Source organism: Spodoptera frugiperda, chromosome 27 (assembly GCF_023101765.2).
Source record: "Spodoptera frugiperda isolate SF20-4 chromosome 27, AGI-APGP_CSIRO_Sfru_2.0, whole genome shotgun sequence".
Taxonomy (NCBI): domain Eukaryota; kingdom Metazoa; phylum Arthropoda; class Insecta; order Lepidoptera; family Noctuidae; genus Spodoptera; species Spodoptera frugiperda.
The window spans coordinates 6,375,752-6,398,148 of record NC_064238.1 but is presented as its reverse complement, the minus strand read 5'-3'; the positions used below and the strand labels follow the sequence as shown (position 1 = coordinate 6,398,148).

The following is a 22,397-nucleotide window of genomic DNA, read 5'->3' as shown; positions in this document are numbered from 1 at the left end:
CTTTTCAAAAAACAATGTCGCTTTTAAAAATAGGCGCTCGCTCAATTGTTTCCCTTGATCGAATTAAAACGTTCTAAGTACAAGTTTTATTACCATAGCGACGTTGAAATATAGGTGGAAAACAATGCGTCGCGGGGTCGTATGTACTCGTATTATAAAAGAAGGTAAATAACGACGTCGCCTGCTATATTTGCCGGAAAGATTTTCCGTTTCAGTCACACGAAGAAAATGTGTTTGATTTATCAGCACTTGAGGCCGGACCTTCCGTTCGCTATAAATTTTATTGTGTTATGATTTAGGGACGCGTATGCGATTTTATGGTAAACACTTTGCTCTTTGTGTTTGTTGTGTGATTTATGTCGTACTCGGCTTAGGCTCGATGTGAGATGCTGTCGAAACTAACTGATCTGAATAACAAAACACTGAATTATTGCCTTATCATTCATCCATTCGCAACTTTTTATTGTAAATTATACAAAGCGTTGTAATGATATAAACACGTTAGCTCGTGGCATTTTTGACGCGTGTAATCGTATCGTGTATTGCTCAGTGTCATAAAAGTACGTGCTACGTACCTATACATTTTACGTTCATTTAAAACACGTTTGAAATGGGTTTTACCCAGCACATTTTATATCATTTTTATTTCACTGGCAGATGCGACATTTATCTAAAATGGCTTATTTTAATATTTGATGGAACGAATTTATAATTTAAAGAGTAGAAGGCAGAGCTGTTGAGGTTCATGAAGGATTATTGTGAAGTGGTCATTATAAAACAAAATTGCGAACTTGATTACTCTCTAGGGTCTGATAAGGTTGGAGATGGTAATCGATATAAATAAGTCATAACTGGGATACAAATTAATGTTGAAGGAGCAAAGTTTCAATTATTTTCGAAGTACGCCGGTAAGTGTACGGCAGGTACGTTTCAATGTAATTAGCAATAAATTTTCAACAATAAAATACAATAAATTGGTACTCACGTACGTTACATGGTACTTCAGTTTTTAATTTTGAAAGATGTAAGACTTTTTCAAGTAGTAATTTAACTAAGAAAATCGTGTGAGCACATAAATTTCATTCTTTTATAACTTAAAACTGTTAACATAGCCATCAATTATTTTTTTAATAAGCTTATTATTCTCAAAGAATATATATTATAATGTTTGTACCGCAACCAAGAGAAAACATGTTTCTACATTAATGGTTGTTGTTTATACAAACTATCTAATGTACTGTTTCGTAAATGTTTAGTTAGTCTAAACTAAATTTTTCACTACATTTCCACATCGAGTTTACAAGCTATCAAGTTTAAAAGTATAAAAATTAAGCTGATCGCAGAATTAATGGCGCAGCAGCCTCTTAATCCAATATCTGTAATGCGCTTACTCTCAGATACCATTAACTTTAAAACCATTACACGTTTTATGGACTACAATTACGACACGTTTTTACTTTAGCCGAGTAATGTCAACACTATTAAACTACTCCACTATAATGTGTGTGGGGTACAAACCCGTAAAAAACCGGAGGCGTACAAAGTCAGACATAAAGAAGTCTTTGTTTAAAAAGGTCTGTAAAATAAAACCTGAAAGTATATAAATCCGTACAAACGATGCAACATTGGGTGGATAAGACGCAGCGAACTCATTACGGTGTACAAGTTTAAGGCGCGGTACGCACTGTGCAACTTATATTAGCTGTACGGGGAGACGGGATTGTGCATTCGTCCGCCCTGGTCGTTAGCCACGTAATGTGTACCGGGCTTAAGTCGTTCGTCGCCTGGGGGCATCGAGTGTCTTAGAACGCTGTTATTTTCGTTAGTAGCAGTTAGTAATTACCTGCTTGCCTGTTTGCTGCTGACAGATCCAATTACATTAAAGGGATCGAACCCCATTCCATTAGGCGGCACACTTTGTTACTTCAACAAACGTATTGTTTTCAGTCCACGATTGTATTACGATTACCCGCGTGTATTAAACGTATTACGCTTTTAAGTAAAATAAAATTTATTTGCCTTTGAGTAAAGGGTTTGTCTTTGATGTAAGATTCAAATGAAAACAATTTGGGATGTGTGTGTTATTGAAAGAGTTACACGTAGGTAATGTTTGTGGGTAACATTTGTACGATGTGTTTATTTAGTTATGAAGCAGTTAGAGCTTGCTTTTGTGGGACTTTCTTTGTTGTTTGTAGTAATATCATTTCAATTATGAGTTAATTTTGCTATGTTCAAATAAGTGAAGATTTCTAATTATTTACAGTGTGCCATTGAATAAAGCCAATTAGATATTCTATTGTATAATTGTACGTGAACTGTGAATTAGCTACATATATATGTATATCTACCAACATATAGCATGCATTTGAATGGGATTTGTAGTAAGTAAAGCACACACGGTACGGTTCACAGCGATTCAGGTAATGAGTGCGATGTGAAACTACTACGAACTGTATCTATATCCCGACTTTGTTGGTTTTAGTTAGCACATAAACTATTTCATTAAGGCACGACTTTCTAAGTGAATAATGAATCCATCCAAGTCGATTAAGCAATTAAGAAACTGATCTTAATGGAAATAAAGTACAATTGATATTCCAGTTTCTTTTTGTGAAGGATCAGATAGCAATTTAATGTCTGATGAGATTGCTCACTGATCACTTTGAGATCTAATTTTATGCGTACTTAAATAAAAAGGTTGATATGATTACACGAAGGAAATCCGCGTTTAATCTCACCTCGCATAGTAATGGTGGTTAAACTCGATCCTAAACTAACAGAAGAGAATGTAGTGAATATGAAAGATATTTGGGGCATTTTCTTCCAAAGTATTTACAACTCGATAATGTGTTCTATCGATCAGTAGTTTCGTACATTTTGGGATGTTCATCTTCGACAGTTAGTTACATTGATCGAGTTCTTTTCATAAGAGGCAAAAACTGATCAGTTTAATCAAGCCGGCAGCTGGGCGTCAATCAAGAAGGCTCGTTACCTAAACGACCAGTGATTTTCTTTCGCTGACCGAGCGCTCAGCGCGACTTCAAACTAGACTTTGATCAAACTCATTGATTAGCAATTTTAAAAGTAATTTTGTATTCCTCATTTAATTGTTCATTTAATTTGAACTATTCTTGTTTGTTTAAAATTATCATGATTTTCTAAGAGTATCGTCATGTCTCGTATAATATCATACCTACACTATGCAAATTGAAGTTTCAAAAGTGCCTAATTCGGGGTTAATTGAAATAAATGATTTGACTTTGACGTTGAATACGAACAAACACTATTGCAATATGTGCTCTGGTATACTACATTAAATTCTACAAACGGATAACATAATTTGGAATTGAAAACTAGTAACGATCCCCTAATTCGATTCTGAGCTAGAGATAGCATTCGAGGCACATCACAAAGACTAGCTCGTGAAATCTCCTATTAGATAAGCTTACTAAGTATTAGCGACAGTTTTCGTAAACACATAATATTTCTTGGCAAACAGATTTATAGTGAACATAAAAACGTGTTATATGTTGTCGGTATAATTCTCCAAGTTATGATTCATATTTGTGTCAAGTTTCAGCAAAGTTGGATGAGCTATTTCGTCGTAATTGCTTAGCATACGTATCTCCGCGCTTCAACACGTTTTCTTACCTTTCTAGAATATTATAAACAGAAGATGTCTGCTATTGTTAATATTTATATTTTTGTTTAAAATTATAAACAATATAAGATGTTGTTGTTTGTTATTTAAAAGGAAATGAATGACCATTAATTAAATATTATCTTTGTTATGGACGCAAGCGTAACGCAATACCAGTGAAAATATCAGTGAATAAAACGTATTTTGTAGTTTGAACTTAACATTTTTTTTTAATAATAGCGTTATATCTTCAGAGGAAACTAAGCTTGATGTTAAGTTATACAATAATGTAATGTAATGCCCATATCCATCATTACTAGACTAAGCACGTAGTCCTTTTGTGTTGTAGTTCTTGCAGACCGTTCTAGATTGATTATCTAGTCATTTTACGACATGAAAGCTATTCTTATGCTTCGTATATACTACAAAAAGGTACAAAGAAATTCTAAAAATAAGACTCAACACACTATAAAAGGTATATGGTTGTATGTTTGGCGAGTGTAACGGAGTAGGTTACATTCAGAACAACCACGAGTGCTTAAGTAGTGCGTGGCTATCGGCAGTTACTTTCGTGTTCGTGTGTTCACCCATTCAATGCATAAGGTTACGTTAAAAGGTTAAAGTTTTGATAGCAAACACTTGCACTGTCATCGCTTTTTATTCTATTTAGACCCTTTCACATTAACGTGGTGCACGTACCTACACGACCTTCTATATTGATTTTAATTTTGACAAGAAAAACATGCGGTGAAAATGTAACCTAATTAATTTAAGATAAAGACCGGACTGGATATAAAAACTTGTGCTCTCGGACCCAGGCCTCTCTTGTATACAAAGAGGATTTTATATTAATGGAAATACTTCTGAGAAGCCTGCTTCGTTTACTAAACTAGGCCTTTACTGAAGCTAATTTTAGATACCTACGAATTATTGAATATGCGGAGAATGTCAACACCGAATGTTTTGTGACAGGGTCTCAAGTAAACGTCTTATTTGTTCCCGACTCGGGCCAATGTAATTCAACGACGATTGTGTAAGTTCAAACGTGGCCATTATTTTCAGTTAGTTCATATAGTTGGCTCACATGAATTATTCCACGAACGCTATTGTGTCGTACATATCCAAGTCGTGCTGTAATAATTGATAACTTCATACTGTCGGCCATATATTTTTACCACTACATTCATGGTGCCCGAGTAAAGTAATTTGGTACTCTTTTCCTAGAATAGCTTACATTTCATTCTCCGGCCACCCAGGAAATAAAAATTACGGAACTCAACAGCGAAGCAGAATTTGTCCTGCACTGGAATATAGACCATAATAATAAATCGTATTTCATAATAATTTCTCAGTAATTACCTTAAGCTTTAATGTACCGACAATTTTAGCTTGACTGCACTGAACAAAGTTAAAATGTAAGGTGAAAATTTAGTGGCGGGTTGCACAGGACCAATGGTATCATTAAACATGTCGAGCTGCGACGTTAGTTAGTAGATAGGTCCTATGTAACTGTAAATAAGATGCAGTATTGCAGTGCGACACCGCCGCCCGTGATTACCTAGTATCGCACAGAAGTACGGACTATAATGATAGCAATAATTTGACCGTAATCGGCCGCATGCCGCTTTGTAGTCGCCTTGGGAACCAAGTCCGATTTTAAGCTGGCTCTATTTTGCGCATCAGTGGACAACTATCTGAATCAACGAGGGTAATTACCGCTGTTACGTCGTTAGCTTAATAGAGAGTCTGCAATAAACTTTCCGGACTCACGAATATTTTATACCTGATCGAAATTTTAAATCCGCTGCAAGAGCCATAAACGCTTACATAATGCTGGAAGCTCCACAAGGAAATATTCATGGCTAAGTTGCGCTTAATTCCGTTTAGTTCCGCGATAAACTTGTAACGGTAATTAAAATAATTTGGCGAGACAAGCAAGCGAACTTAGTAGTGACGCGAATGATTTAGTGACCTTGTTAATGGGTTAACTTCGTCAAACTTGAGCCCGACGCGCTCTGGGACTCCCCGTTAGTCCGCCGCCACCGCCGGTGTTTTGATATCACATACATTACTCAAATTACGTGTTACGTTGCCCACCAGCAAATTCATATTCGAATGAAATTCATCAATTTAATTAAGGAGATCGACAGAATACATTTATCACCGGAAATAATGCGATCTATCCTATTACAGGAGTGACAGGCTGACTTTTCCTTATAGTTAACCTTTATCACAAATCGTAGTGCCCCATCACGTTTTCATGCAAACGTTTTACAGATTTCGTTCACAGAGATACTTACATTTATCTGTTGTGAAACGGTACCGTTGGAAAGGATTTCTTATATAAAACCCATTGACCCAGTGCGGACGTAACTCAGGGCGGTGAGCACGGGACACGCGGACAATAATGGCCGCCATAATTTGCCTGTAATGGGCCTTACACTATCGCACTGTCAGCCCTACCAAAAATAAGCTTCTTTCACCTAAATCTTGTGCGAGACGGAGAGATGAAGCTCTTTAGCACACTTTTAGTTCGTCTTAATGTACGTGCGAACCTGTGGACGCATGCATGAGATTTATTTTATTCTTTCTTATTTAAGCGCTGAACAGTAAAAGCGAGGGTTTTATTGTCGAAGAGGGATACTAAGTGGTAAAGACCGACACATTAGCTAAAATGTCTAATGTTGATATTGATTACTCTGTTACCTACCTAAGTCGGCACACTGAACTATATGACGCGGTGTTTTTATCAGACAATACCTTGTTCCACTCGGTCTCACAGGGCTGACAATGATGTCACTGAGCACTTTGTATGAAAATAAGAGATCATGCGTGCCGTATGCGGAGGGTTTAAAAATGTTACGTAAGATTTTATTACGAAAAGAAATGAAAGAATGGAAGTGTTTTGCTTTCTCTTATTCTGCAGGATTTTGTATTTTTGCTTAAAAATTTCGTTGTATCACAGCGTTGGAAAAGTCTGATCATAAAAACTTACGGAATATAATCTTGTATATTTAAGCACTCTAAAATATTGAAAGAGGTTAGCGATGTGTCAATTATGTTCGAACTAGATTTACGGACGTGGTTATTTGTATTCGCGAAGTAGGACCGTCCCCGCGACTTTGACGGATAGTGTGAAAGACGGAGTGTTGCCGCGGTCCTCCGGGACTCCTTTATCTATAGTGGACAGGATTATTATGGGGCTGTTTAGACATGTTATCATATGTAGGCCATCCATCTAGGGACTCGTAACGGGATTCCAGGCTAACAATATTGAAGCTATCAATATTTTCTTACGCAATGCGTGACAAATATGTCTTGTTTTATGTTTCTTCTCTTCGGTGATTTTATTTCTTAGGTTTTCTTTGTTGTTAGGTAGTGATCGAATAAAAGGGAAAGTTACGAAACCTGTAATATAATGCAGGTACCTACAATTGCGCAACACAGTTGGTGATTTTTGCAATTTAAGGAAAGGTTTGTGTGTCTAATAATGAAGTTTAATTCGAAGCGTTCAAAGCTAGTGACCAACAGGGAAGAAAATAAATGCATTTTACCCAAATTACTTAATTATGAGATCCATGAATGCGCTACTTAATTAATTAATTAATTATTAATATCTTAATGAATTCAGTTTTCCCTGGACAACCAGTAAATAAATATTGTGGCAAGTATTCAATTTATTGAAACGTTTAATTTATTGTGTTAAAGTCACTTCAGTGGTCTGAAAAGTCTTGGTAAGAATTTATAACAGTACTTAAATGAATAATATTATATTGAGTACATTTACCTCAGTTTCGTTTAAGTAAACACAATTTAAACAGTTTACACACTAAAGTCTTTAAATGTTTTTATCAGCAGTGCAGAAAGAAGACTACACTACAACTAACACTTTCCAAGCAGGAAATAACGTTGATTTCAAGCTGCGATTGCTTTCATCTGCATAAATAAAATGCATGTTCTATCACGTTAGCACGAACAGATTCATAAAGTATTTTATTTTGTACTTAACAAGGAAGTTTCCAGCACTTAAACGAGTCATTACGGTGTGTGGTGGATGCAGTGTTTTATTTTTAGTTATCCTCCGAAGTCTAAATATGTGGGCAAGCGAAGTAAAAGGCGTGGTCAGTGGAAATGTTCTTGAAGCTCGACGAGCCTCTATCTTAATTAATCTCGAGCCGGCCTGCGGTCTTTATTACAACCTTCACGCTTGGTTTAACAGCTTTTGGGAATCAGTCAATTTGAAACATCTGTTCGAGTAAGCCCACATTGGAACGTATTTTTGTTCATATTGTGAACAATAGCTGGTTCTTGCCTAACCTACAATTTCTATCTATATGTCATGTTTTATTTTTGACTAGTGAACTGTGGCTCGTACGCCTTCGCACGCGAGTCCTACATGCATGAATTTAAAACGTTGCTCAAAATAAAAAGAGTATGAGAGGCGACTTCTTAAGTAGATACATAAATTTCTATGTAGATAAGATTTTCTTTTACGTTAATATTTAAATATGTTAACATGTAATGCCTTGGAAATTCTAATTATGTTCTTGTTACATTGTTGTAATCCTTTAGCTTACAAGCTGAGCTATAACAAAACTAGTAACTACCTTTCTGTATTAATTTTCTCAAGATAAAAATATTATATTAGTATTATCTGGACACCACTGGTACACTAGTTACTTTAGTGGGCGAACCGGAGCTGGTCATGTTTCATAAGACGGCTCACCACACGTCGAGACCATTTGTCTCGATCCTCTGCGAGCTTCGCCCATTTCCTATGATCAATGGCGATTGTGGCCATGTCCTGCGGCACAATCTCCAAGTTATGGTGATAGCAGAAAAAGAAAGGAAAATAAACACGAAACTGCATGGAGGTTGAATTATTATATATTGCCAGCGTTTTATTATTTTGTTTCAGATTGCCAATTTAACCAAAAGGTTCGGCGTGTTTTTCGTAAAACTTCTTTGTAAAACATACCTATTTGTGGGAGTTCTGAAGTTGAAGGTTATTCCCTTTTTACCTTATTATGACATTCTACTTACAATAATGCGAGAATGACAATTAGATTACAATTCATTACTTATTTCACATAATAAAACTTGCCCCTTAATGGAATTGAATTTTTTGATTCATTAAATATGTAGGCACTAGTTACATCAGTCCTGAAATACACCCAGTACCTATCTTTATTTGAATTATATTAACCCTAAAGCTTGGTTCTCCAAAAATCCTCTGTCCGAATCCGTAGTATGCACGATAAAATGAAACAATACGAGCAGCACGGTCGTTGAATTTGTTCGAAACGAGTTTTCTGTTTTCATGAAACGATGAACCTGAAACAACGTGGTTCAACCTTCGTTTCATAGAGGGCATCATTTTGAATTGGCTTCGGTAGATGGCGCTAGTAAAAGCTCTTGTTGTGTAGAGGTTCTACCACCCGCTCACAGATGGCGCTTTTAACAAAATCAACAATTTAAACAGATACGATCTGAAAATTGTTTATTCAGTGATGAAATGCACTTTGTTTAAAGTTTTGGATTTTGAAATGATTTTTTTTTAAATTATAAATTAATTTAAGTAACGTTTTGTGATATTTAGACAGCACTTTTTATTGTTTACATTTATACTGGCGAACATCGGCATAACTGTACAAACCATGATTTATGGACAGGACCAAAAGTTATGTCATTGTGTCGCCATCTATCGGGTGGTGTATACATTTATTCAAGTGTCACGTTGTACCCAAGTACGATTGATGTTTGAAGTTCTATCTGGTGATAGTAGGAAAGCATTCATTTTATGTAAGCAAGACGATACATAATGATAGACATGTTTTTTTGGAAGATGATAACTTACAATTTTTAACTTTTGCTAACAAGTTTCTTGTAAACAAAATCTACTAGTAAATTCTTGCAGAAAATACGTTGAAATAAATCTAAAGTGTCCAGCTTTTTTATCCGTGGTTTGAAGGAGATACCCTTTTATACTGAGCGAAACGCACACCGTTTATAAATTAGTGTCTGGGGACAAACTTAATTATAAAAGAAGTTAATCTTTCCAGTTCCCTTCTTTCCAGCGAATAATGAAGCATGGTCTCAGTTATCCCGTACTTGGCACGCAATCACAAAGCCGAAAGCCTTCCTCTTCATTATGTTGTTCCTTCTTGGAGATTTTTTTTAAGAAGTTTGTGCCACTTTAGTTTCAGCTCATTTGGGTACTGGGCTAATAAGACATTTTTTTATAAGCAAACTAAACTACGTGTTTTTGTTGTGAACATATATTATTATCTTAGTGTTTATATAAAAAATATATTTTTTAATATCGCCTTAATGTTGAATTACCTATAAAGAGTTGTGAACGCGCGCTCAAAAATAAAATCCAAGGAAACGTTCCGCTTTGTATTTTGTAGATGGCTTTGATAAAGAGTCCACGTGAGGCGCGCTGCATGTGTGTGTCGGCAGACAGGCAGGCTGTGTCGCCTACAGTGTAGTGCGAAGTTGTTTTAAGGCTGTTGCTGCCCTCTGCGAGTGGCCCTCTGACACTGGCTGTCAATATCGGGCCCTTGTTGGAAAACTTTTCAAAATTGGAATTCCGAAGTTCAGAGAAACGTGCCGGCTCGCAGCGGCTGACGCACGCTTCGTCTCTCAAAGGAAATTCGGTAACGGGCCATGTATTTACGCTGGAATTGAATTATCTACTGTGGCGTAGATTATTGCATTTACTGAGCGTGAAATTGCTAAATACTGAAAACGAAAAACATTCAATTATTCTACGTCGTGTTTTTTTAAACATTCCCCCAGTATTCGAGAGATTGGCGTACGTAAATAACACAATATCTTAAGCGAGTTTTCGATTCCTCTTGCATTCTGTATGGGCTCGTGGGGTTTCCAACTGTTTTATGTATTCTGAGATAAAGCAGCTGTGGTTTCTGATCTTTTACGAAAATAGATACATACTTACTTATGTACCTATACAGACAACTCACACAAAATATATGGAGTTTCTATTTCTGATATAATAGAATCAATCAATATAACTTGCTGTCGTCCTTGTCTAGTTGAGTTGAACCTAATTATTAGATGGCTATTTTAGTAACTGTTTATTTATTTATATAATGTTATATATTCATTACCACTTTACATACTCGTACCAACATACATTTTAGATCGTTCAATAGTGAATTCGTGGAAACAATTTGAATTTGATTATGACTTGATACTCAGAGAATAAGGTTGAATTCAGTAAATCAAGTATAATGCACATATTACATTGGTCCCAAACTTTATCAATAATATTCAGTTAAAATCAGGTAATCTGCAACTAATACCAATACAAAGACAGTTGTTTAAGCTTTAAGGGTGATATAAAGCTGGTCGCGCTTCATTGGACAGGGGAAATGAGTCTAAAGTTGCATTGCGGGGATTAAACTCGACCCAATTAAACCGGCCAGGACTCCGTGCCTGGCTCGCTTCGATATCAGATTAGCTCCTCACTGGATTACATTAGAGCGTCATACTCCACGGTATATACTAACAATATCCGACCAATTATGGCGGCGTCCCATTCAATAGTCATGCAGATTAGGCCGTCAACATATTAGCGCTCAGTACATATATGTCTGTAATGCGATTGTGCTGTGATATCTGCTGGGAATAATGATGTGAGATTGTGTACTACTATGTACCTACTTATACGTAAATACACTGCATTAAATTATGTATTTGATCATGGATTTGGTTTAGTCCACCGAATAAAGTGGATTAGTTGGATTCACATAGCTTTAGCATTAATACATGTTGGATCACAAATGATCGGGCGAACTTTGATAAATAAAATTAATTGGGTTCTCATGTAAAAGAATGTTCCGTTAATTAACTATGGGCTACTACAGGTTGATGTTAATCCTCTTCATGTACCAACGACCTTTCATATTCAGGGGCAACGTTTCATATTTGATCCTAATATCCTCGGTGCGCCTCTGACCTTTCGTCCCCTCTATTTTTACTTTAGCACATTATTTTAATGGTACATAAAACCAATTTACAAGTAACTGGATAGGTATCTTCATCATTTTAATTATTACACATAAAAGTGCTTTTACACTGAAAAATATCAGTAATGAAGACTCATGTTTAATAAAAATGAACTTTATCTTTTTGTGGCTAAAGTGTGTTTCATATTGTTGTTTTCCATTTCAATAATTTATATTTAATTTAATGGCAATGTTCTGGATGTTAACTCGTTAGAAGTTTTAGTGAAAGTGGTCTCCGTAGTAAGTAGCAGGCAGCCGGAGCCGGAGTGTTCACCTTGTTAATCTAATGCTCCTCAGTGTCCTGTGAGACAACTATGTGAGACATTCATTGGATTGTGTTAATCTCCGCTAAGTCGTTTCACTTAGACAATTAGTGAATTATTTGCCTGCGTTATACCAAGCGAAAATAATCCTATTTCAGATAGTAATTACGTTCAATATAGAAAGTTAATGTAGATTTTTGACATAATAATGTGCATACATGAACAGTATCAACAATCAAGGCTGTTATAATTTACAGCGCGCACGTAAAGCCGCGGTAAGCCGGAGTAATGTTATTGGCCATCTAATTATAGGTGTGTCATAAATTAATTAACTCCTAATTGTGTATCGGCTTCCATCTGTCTGCTGACACAATACACGTCACGTACCCCTGTGCCTAGTTAATTCGCGTATTCAGTCAACTGTGAAGCTCCACATGATTTACATAGGAAACATTGTTATATACACCTGGTATATAACACAATATGTATCAATTGGTATAAATTTACATTTCATTATGCACATTTAACTCTATTGAAATATGGTTTAGTTGACTTTTTGGTTTCATTAGTTAGTTTCGGCTTCTTTCTATGTTGTTAATATGTATAGACTTGACTTGACTGTTATTGACGGTTATTTATTATTATTATATCGTCACGCCCTTTATGCCCAAAGGGGTGGACAGAGGAGCACATTACAGCATAATGCTGGTGTACAATGTACACCCACTTTTCTTTATAACTTGACTGTCATATGATACTTTTATCATTCATTACTTGCTCAATGCAACATGGAACGGCTTTGGGTCATCGAAAGACATTTTAAAAGACAACCAATTAGTTCGCGTTTCAGTTTAGCACATCTATTGCGTTGCTTTACAATATCTTCTAGGTTAGCTCTTAATTGATAACTAGGTCACATTTTACGGCTGTCATGACTGATTCAAAATGAGTGAGGTGCAACGAATGCAGTGGATTCCACACACGTGGCCGGTCGGCCCTGATGCCTGTCCGGCCATACGTGCTGGGACTCCAAGATCCGACGCAAGCGATTCTAACTGATGTAGGTTTTTGATCACGTCCACAAATAAATTGTGTTTTCCCTCAAAATCTGATCGCCATAAGTGTTTCTGCAAAACTTATTGTACTTACAACAACGTTTGATACGTTTTTGTTTTCATCAAATTTCTTATGAACAACTTTTCACTGTTTCAAGTTTCGAGGATTTTTGTCATATTTTTTTCTCGAAATGAGTAAAACTAGTTGAGGTTATGTATCACGCCCAATAGGTTAGGTCTAACCTTAATAAATCATTTTAACTATTCATTGACTAATTTCTAGGAATCTTTCTCAGTTTAAGGTGGAAGCTATGTTCACCAGTAACGAAGCTGTTGTGTAGCTATTTCCTAGAAACGCTAATTAATCCCTCGTCTGCTTGGTAGTAGTCTCGCCAAGCACTTTTCATGGAAACTTTCATTAAAGGCCAAATATTTACAAGAGTATTTATTAAGTGATAGTTTACATAACATCCCAGTCTTGTATAGAAATTCCTTGAATAGTTGCATGTGTTTTCGTATGTTTGCAAAAACGTTTTGAATTCAGGAGCATTTAATGTGGTCGTTTTGCTACGTAAGTGATTTAAGTTGCATTTATGCTTAGACAAATATAATAAACAAAATTATGGTTATTTTAGGGAAAACTATTTGTGGGATTAGATTAACGGGATACTTGAAAGTAAAATGATTTCTTTAAGTGGCGTATCTGCTATAAACAGCGTTGGACATTGTTCTAGAAATGCGGCATATGTTCATAGCGCATCTTACCCGCACCGCTATTTAGCTTAGTATCAGTGGAAACAGACACATGGTTTCACAGCTTACCTATTATGGCCTCATCTAGCTATTTGAAATATTGACGTGTAAAAGTGTTATTTTATAACCTATTTACAGAAATAAATATCATTTATTATCATTTATTATTATCATCATCCTCGCACCATGCTGTGCACAACTCTGGTGGAAAAGCCCCCTAAGAACATTATAAACTATCACTAGACATCCCCTAAAGTTTCGTTGTCACCACGCATACAGAAGTGGGTCATAAGTGTAACAACTTCATGAGTTTAAGGCGTTAAATGTTAATCATGGAAGATTATGATCTCAGGCCTGGTCGGTGGTTAATTTACTAAGTTTGTACACGACTATGCAAAGTGAGACTAAAGAAGGTCAGTTCAAAATGCAGTTTTAATAGTGTAGCCTCGTACAGCCAGTAATTCACATGCTTGTCTTGCTCCCCATTGGTCCAACGCTTATTTTATACGTGACGGGAACCGCAATCCATGTTACAACATTATTTCTAATATATTTTATTTATAGAACGACATGCTGACTCCGCTGAAAGATGTTTAAGCATTTTGAATGCATGCAGAAATTATGTAAGCGGGTCGTGCTTATGAAAATATTGTGATGTGTTATGGTTGGTGGAATGTCTTATCGTTTAGGTCTTGGGGGTGAATTGTAGCAGCGACTGTAGACTGTAGAGTATTACAGAACATACTACAATGGTTCCATGTATTTACAATAGTACATAGTTTTTTTAAGCCTGTCTCTTAAATCGTACCTTGCCTTACAAAACGAAACTAAACATTAAATTTTAAAATATTTTTTGGTTGGTATTAAAAAATAAGGTTCTATATTTATAAGCTTGCCTTAAAATACCACTAGCTAGCTACTATTATGTTCCGCCAATGGACATCATACGCGTGTCATCGGCTTAATGTTGCTATCGCCCGGAAATGATGAATGGGAAAGCCGATCAAGTGCAAAACGTACGTGCATTTTGTTGAAATAAAACGTGCGATATCATTGTCGAGGATTAATATTATATTATTATGATCTTCAAAGAGGTACACGGAAATGTATTTAATATGCACCTTGTTTTTGTTGTAAGATGTATGATGAATTACATAATATGAAAATTAAAAAAACCACGGTGATCAAAATTGAGATCTTGTGTTTTGTAGTGACAGTCATTGCCACTAAACTAATACAAAAAAGATAGATTTATTAATTAAACAAATTCGAAAACCATTCCTATAGAACAACACGCACCTATACTTTTTACGACCCCTGAATATCCAATAATACAATTACATAATATATTTCAAACTTGCTTACCTACACAAACTTTTTATATTATTTGAAACTTACCAACATTTCCCTGTTTTAAAACCCATACAAGCATGGTATAAGTAAAAAGTTTCTCAAAAAACAAAACAATAAACCCACGTATTGGAAATTTGGGAGAAGAAATGGGTCGGTAAGGGGGGGGGCCCCTTCCAGTTTGATAGCCCGTGAAAACAAGGAAGGTGAGGGCCAAACATAAAATTCCTGAAGGGTTTAACTGTTATCTGGGTTTTACACCTGGCCTCTGCAATAGATAACTTGACCTTAATAATTTTCGGTTTAACAGTCACTAAGTAAGTATTAAATGTGCTCGTCCAATGTTTCTAGCTGTTTACACAATCGCGTTCCGTGCGGTTAGGTGATAGTGGAATAGTTTTAAGTCGAATTCGTTTGGTTTTTATTTTGGGAACAGTATTTTTTAAGCAATCTTATCTCATGTGATAGTGTAAAGTCAGGTTTAAAAAATATCTTCTAATCAATGTGGTTTAAAAGAGTTTCTCTACTGAACGGAAAGTTTATAGATACCTACTGGCAGAAGAATTTGAAGATTCGAGACAACAATCGAGGTGTCTGTTATAACTTATATGTATTTAATCCTTGATAAATAACACTTTACTGAAATCCCCAAAAGGAGATTGTCCAAATCTGGCTATTTTTGAACAGGCTGCTCAACAAAAATGTAATTTACCAATAATTTTATTTATATTTTAGTAAATGTCTGACGCTAATAACTTTGTATCAATTTGTACTTTAAAAAAATCGATTTATATTGGTATTTGTTATGATAAGACCAAGTATTTGTAGTAGTTGGCTTTGAATTTGACTTTAGTGCTGCCAATCTGCTGTCAATCTGTTGTGTTTTTCGTCAAAATGACAGATATTATTCGCTTTGTTCTTTTGCATTGTGAGTGTTGAAACTCCAATTTATTGCGTGGGAAAATACAAAGTAGACACATTAGTAGGAAAACATATTTTGTATATATATATTATATGAAAATAACACTAAAGGCAGGACAGCCATAAAACATTATTGCTGCAACTGCATGGTGGGTCATAGAACAGTAGGTTGATGTGCACATATAATAACTATTATTTGGTTTTTAAGCTGAGCAAGGTACTAGAAAATTATTAATCCACCTGCCGAGTTCCTTGACCATATTTTAATTACATATGAATCGGATTAATAATGCAATTTAATAGAAAAAAATGTTTTATTTCATGCATAACCAGTTTCAATAAAATGTAAAAAAATATCTAAATATAAATCTTGATACAAAACTAAGTTTGTATCTTCATTCTTACTGATATGAACTAATAAATCAAACATATATTATTAGCTGAAGTGCTTGTTCAAAAATAGCCAAAGTCCCATACAAGTTGGTCAATCCCCTTTATAAGGCATTTTACTCGTACAACAAAAGGTGCAACCATGCAAGAGTAACTCAATAATTTTGAGACTAATGCCATTTCAAATTCAAAGGATTGAACTTGAAAAACGATGTTTACACATTCGCATGAAAATTCAATCGGTTTAAAATGAAATTCTCAATAAAATCAAATAATGTATTTGCAACAGGATATTAGTTTGTATCGAGAAATAAACTGCAAGGATACTTCAAACAGAATGTAATAGCAATACAAACAACATTTTATTGGAATATTATGATTGATGCTATGAAATTGTTTGTTTACAAGGATTATTTTCCCTTGCACAATTCAATAACAAGAATGTGCAATAAAATATTCTTTTTAAAATACAAAAAAACATAATAATTCAAGTAAATTAATAAACCCGGAACCATTTTCCTTCCCAACATTAGGTAGACCGTCATTTCAACCTCTAAATAAAAAGTAATAAATTTAAAAAAGTCCAATAATCCCGTCACAATAAAAGTAAATATTGAATAAAAAGAGAGAACAGACTTGTCTGAAGGGAAGCTGGTATTTATTAACGCTGTGAGTTGCGACACAGCCGAGTAAACAACAGCCTACTTTATATTAAACCGAGCGGTCCATCAGGCGGTAGACGACGAACCACGGCGCAGCAGACAGGACTCATTAATTAATCTTTAATTAATAGCACGATAGAAAAAGTAATCAGTAAACACGGCCAAATAGAATTAAGATGGAAATGTAATGAGAGCTAATCTAATAATGGCTTCTCTTGTATTTACTAAGGTAAAGTGCGGATTGAATTAAGAAATACTTTTCTATTTTTTGTTTGTAAAGTTTTTCTTTGGAGTTCGTGATTTTTCGAACACTTGAAACTCTGTTTCGGTGTATAAAGTAATTCGTAGTTTTATTTCTACTACGCGATATTAAATTTATTACACTCTACGCCTTTGTATGATAAAGTCATAAACAATTTATGCCCACTTTTGTCTAGGGTTGATACTTTAATAATATTCCAAATACATTCAGATTACTATAAAACATCTTAATCTTCATATTTTAGGTTTTGAACTAACCATAAACATGAATTCTTGACATAAAGTTTTGCTAAAGAATTTTTATTAAATCTCAATAATGTCTAAACAATTCGTATCTCTGTGGAATGTCGGCGAATCTATAATGAAACCGCCTCTGTTTATTCTGCCGATACGAAATGAGAAATGAGTGCAGTAAACCTTAACAATTGCCCGCCTTAAATACAATGCTTACTTCGTATTTACATTAAACGAAAACTCATTAGATTTAGTATCTTATCGTTAAGGGAACAAAATAAATAATTCCTTGATGATAATTGAGGATTTGTAAATACTTATTTTGGTTGTGAATTTTGTTTATAACTTCTGTTGTTTCCTGTGGGTAGAAGGGTTGTTTAGTTCGATGGAAATATGGCGAGTTTAATGTCGAAAATACTTAATTTATAGAGACCATTAGGTACATAGTTTACATTTTGTATATTTTGCACTCTTTGCTACTACGAAGTACATATTTTATAACTCACTTGAAATACTTTTAAACCCTCCGTGAGTTCGTAGATTTAGCATCAAAGTCTGTCTTTACACATACCTGTGTAAGGAAAATTACTGATACGATGAAAAAATACTAGTCGCCATGATTTTTCCAATAGGGTAATGAACTAACGCTCTTTGTAGATGCACAGAGGTCACACCTGTCGTAATAGGTACTGAATTAATTTTGCTAAATTAGACAAGACAAACTAAACGTACCGTGAAGGCACTTAACTTCGATACATAAAATCTCCAATACACAAAAGCTTTCAAGGTGAAACTACCTTTACCATAATCCAATTAATTTCACAGCACAGTCCCCACAAATATAGTTTCACGCATTTTCCTCGTATCAGAGACATTATTATGGATTAGTGTTGCGTTATTGTATTTATTACCATTGAAGGCGACTAGTTTCCTGGCGATATAAGCCTCCTCATAAATATGTCGGTATGTACCTATACAAGCATCTGTTGATTGTTTGTTTAGTCTTGCAATATAATTGAGGGTTACATTCAGTTTGCTCGATGCAACAATGAAAATGTATTTTAAATTGTCGCCGGCCAGTAGAACTGAGCTTGTACAAATTAAGTCAATACGAGAAATGATGTTGGAAGGCGCGGTACGCGGGCGACACCGCGGCGCAATCCACTGGATTAGGGCTCCAACACGCACGCCCTCTGGCGCAAACTTCCTATTTATGTAGGGTCGCTAACCAAACGACTTGTAGGCTCTTTATTACAGTTGTTCTTTTCCGTTCACGACGCTGTAACTGCTTTGATAAAATATCGTGTCGATTTCTTTTGTTTGAGCAAGGGCTTATGTTTCAGCGGGCAGTGGTAGATCTCGAATTAACGAGTGCTAAACTTTTTGGATTGTAAATCGTTTTTCATTCTTGGCAGGGCCATTTTATTTGCTTTGTGGGAAAAGTTTTCTATACAGTATGATGAACGAATGTACCTGCTTATTACTGAGTACGGTTGTAAGTGGGTTTGAGTACTTATGTATAAACAGAACCGTAAACAATCCATATTTCTACTACTGGGTTCAATTCTTATGATGCCATTAAGTTGATTGTGAAAGTTACATACTAACTTTCCCTTTAAAGTAACTTTGTGATTGCTATGTGATATTCAACACTTTAAATAGATTAAAGTGTATGTTGTCACGACAATGCGCCTTTTTATAGGGATACTATGTAACGTATAGTCACCTGAACTGAAAATTGAATTGCTTCACTTGACTTATGAGGTAGTTTGTAAATATATATATATATATTATATTTTTTTAAAACGTAGCCTCACACTAGGATTTTCTCCTGTGTCGTGGGTGCGTTTACAAACATACAAGTTCACATACACATGACAACCAGACCCGAAACAACAATTTGTGGATCACACAAAGAGTTGTTCCGTGCGGGAATCGAACCCGCTACCCGTTGCGCGGCAGCCAGTTGCCCAGCCACCGCACCAACCGTGCAGTCTAAGACTATATGACTTCGTTTGTCCATAGATGTGGTGACACAATGATATGAGCACGTCGAGGATGGAGCGGCCAGGTCGGCGGGCTAAGGCGGGCTCGCTGAGCGGGCTGTCGGGCGGGCTGCCGAGCGCGCCGAGCGGGCCCGGCGGCGTGCGGCGCCAGCGCTCCCTGGAGTGGGGCGGCGACCGGTACAGCAGCAGCGACGACGACCGCCCTCCGCAGCCCCCACCCCTCGCCGACAGAGTATTCGCCTCACTCCTCGCACAAGCCACGCAACAGTTCGACAGTAAGTTTTGCATGTAATTAATCTCTGATATTGAATGTCAGCCGAGTATGAGTCTGGCAGATTAAAACTGGAATTTATGTTCCTACGGAGCATGTGTTGTGTTTTTAATATTCATGTTCAGTTCAAACGCTTTTTCACTTAAGAATTATTAGTGAGAGTGAAATTGAAAATGTTTTTGGAATATTGTAACTTTTAGTTTAGTTTTATCTACTTGTATTTTTTAGGTCTATCTGCTTCTATTGACTTCATATTTTGAATGTGTACAATCTCATGAATACCTAATTAAGATGTCCAACCATTATTTTAGTCTATTGCGACAAACTTATTAAAAAATGAAATAAAGTGTGACGAAACTTGTTGACAAATTAAAGACAACTTCAGCAACAGAAACCTGACAATGGGACACTCAAACTTCATATTATGACGTACGTTTGTAAGTTCTGGTGGCAAAGTGGGATCAGCCAGGAATTTGTTATTCACCAAGTGACACGGGCGAAGGTCCGTGCTGAGCCCTAACAAGTGGAATCATTAGTGGGGCTTGCTTGGGCAGTGTAGGGGGGGGGGGGAGGTGCGCGGGGGCACGGGATCACGGCAATTGATAGGGGAGCGCCCTGCGGTGAGCTTATGAGGAAAACTTTACACGTAAACCCAACGCAGCCTCCGCTCCGTCCGTCTGTGACACAAACTAAGGATTTAATGAAGTCATACAGATGCACAGCCGAGTTTCTGTTTGCCTTACTGATATTTTTACATTCAAGTTTCTGTAGCTGAAGTAATTTTATTTTGGTTTCGTTTAGAGAAATGTATTTTTGAGTCAAGAGTATTAAAACAGTCTGAACTAAAAAGTTTAGCATGTATATGTATATGCATTTAGATACATTTTGAATTGTTCAGTTAATTAACTGAAACTATACTTATTCAAATACCATTTTTAATTAGATATGACGTCATATAGTAATTTTTGAGAAAATCATAAAACTAAAACAGATTTTCTTCAATGACAAACAAGTCACGTGCAAAGATAACTTAACGTGACAACAAAGTTCGGTTGGGAATCGAACACGGGACGAAGCATAGGGAAGACTTGGCTGCAACATTTGGAGATAAGTACATGGGAAGTTTTAGAAGTCAGTGGGGAAAGTTTGTTGATCAAAGACCTATGCTTGCCCTACTCCAAGCAGTTGTTTGTTGTATTTAGACGGTTTACTTAGTTAGAATTGCAAAGTTTATTACCGTGCTTTAGTGAAATATTGTTTAATGTTAAACGTAATTTTAAACAATTGGGAAGAGGGTAAGAGAGAGTTTATTTAAAGTGGTTAAAATATCTACTTTTGTACTATTCTCAAAATTAAATGATATAGAAATGGAAGAAGGCATTGTAAACACTTTGTTCGTGAAAGTTAATTTTATTTTGACATGATTTTCATGTTAGTTATTTTCAAAGATGACATCATGGTAGGTACCTAGTCTCTGGTTAGATTCAAACAATTGCTCGGGTTTTTTTGGTTTTACGAAAATTTTTCAGTAATAGCACGGAGTCTAGAATTGTGCCCAGTATATGACAATAGGCTCACCCTATAATACATTGGACTTATAACACAAATGGTGAAAAGTGTAGTAGCTTTAAGTACAGTGGCTTTACGTGTGTTACCGTAATGTGCAGGTGCGCCTCTGCCTACCTCTTCGGGGATATGAAGCGTGACGTTGCAATGAAACTAATAATGTTTAAACTTATTACATTTAACAATAATTGAACGTTAACGTTAGAATTTCAACTAATTAGTTACTGGGTAGCCTAAGCTCAGGTGTTCAAATCCTATTTTTCAAAACATTTTTAAAGCCCTATATTACATTGTCATGCACGAATCCTACGTATCGATTGCTACTCAATAGAAAGGATTAACAAAGCTTCAGTCACGATAATAACCCTTGTGAAACGATTCACGTGTGTAACGACTCATAGCACTTTATTACTAGGACAATAAAGGTGATTTTTGAATAGCTAAAACTGATAAAGGCTTACTAGATGGAGCTTATGACGAAAATTCGTGTGTCGCTTCGATGAGAATAAATGCTAGTCGTTGGTCTAAGCTTTGTATTGATTTGAATTTTATGTTGCATATTTACACTGGACACAGTTTACGTACATTAATATACGTATAAAAAAGGTTATACAAACACATTTGTTTTGGGTATAAAATATTGTATTTGTATAATACTAGAAATAGGTCATTTCAGTAGATATATGTACATTTGTAAGTATCATTTGCATTACCTGGTTGGTTTAGTAGTTACAAGTAAAACATAGGTGTACTTATTTATAAATCAACCTGTATCCGACGATATGATCTGTCCATCTCTACATCATGATAGGTACCAAATTTATGAAGTCTAGACATGTTCAATTATTCATGTCTGAACTGGATTACGTTGCTTCAGTACTATTTATACGTGTATTACTTCTTTAAGTTACAACCTATCTATTATCGACAAATTATGGAATTAGTTTGCGAACTAATAATGATATGGTCTTGTAATATCTACTTGTAAAGCA

The 22,397-nt window shown here is 35.7% G+C and overlaps 1 protein-coding gene across 20 annotated transcripts in view; it reads left to right on the top strand.

The window, feature by feature from the left end:
- LOC118263928 (teneurin-a) overlaps window positions 1–22,397 on the top strand; it is a 330,884-nt gene that overhangs the window by 49,513 nt on the left and 258,974 nt on the right. For all 20 annotated transcript variants that reach the window (XM_050705299.1, XM_050705300.1, XM_050705283.1 and 17 more), the window contains exon 3: window positions 19,588–19,843. In XM_050705299.1, coding sequence (XP_050561256.1) covers window positions 19,606–19,843 — 238 coding nt within the window. In that variant the 5' untranslated portion in view covers window positions 19,588–19,605. The remainder of the gene's footprint in view (window positions 1–19,587; window positions 19,844–22,397) is intronic.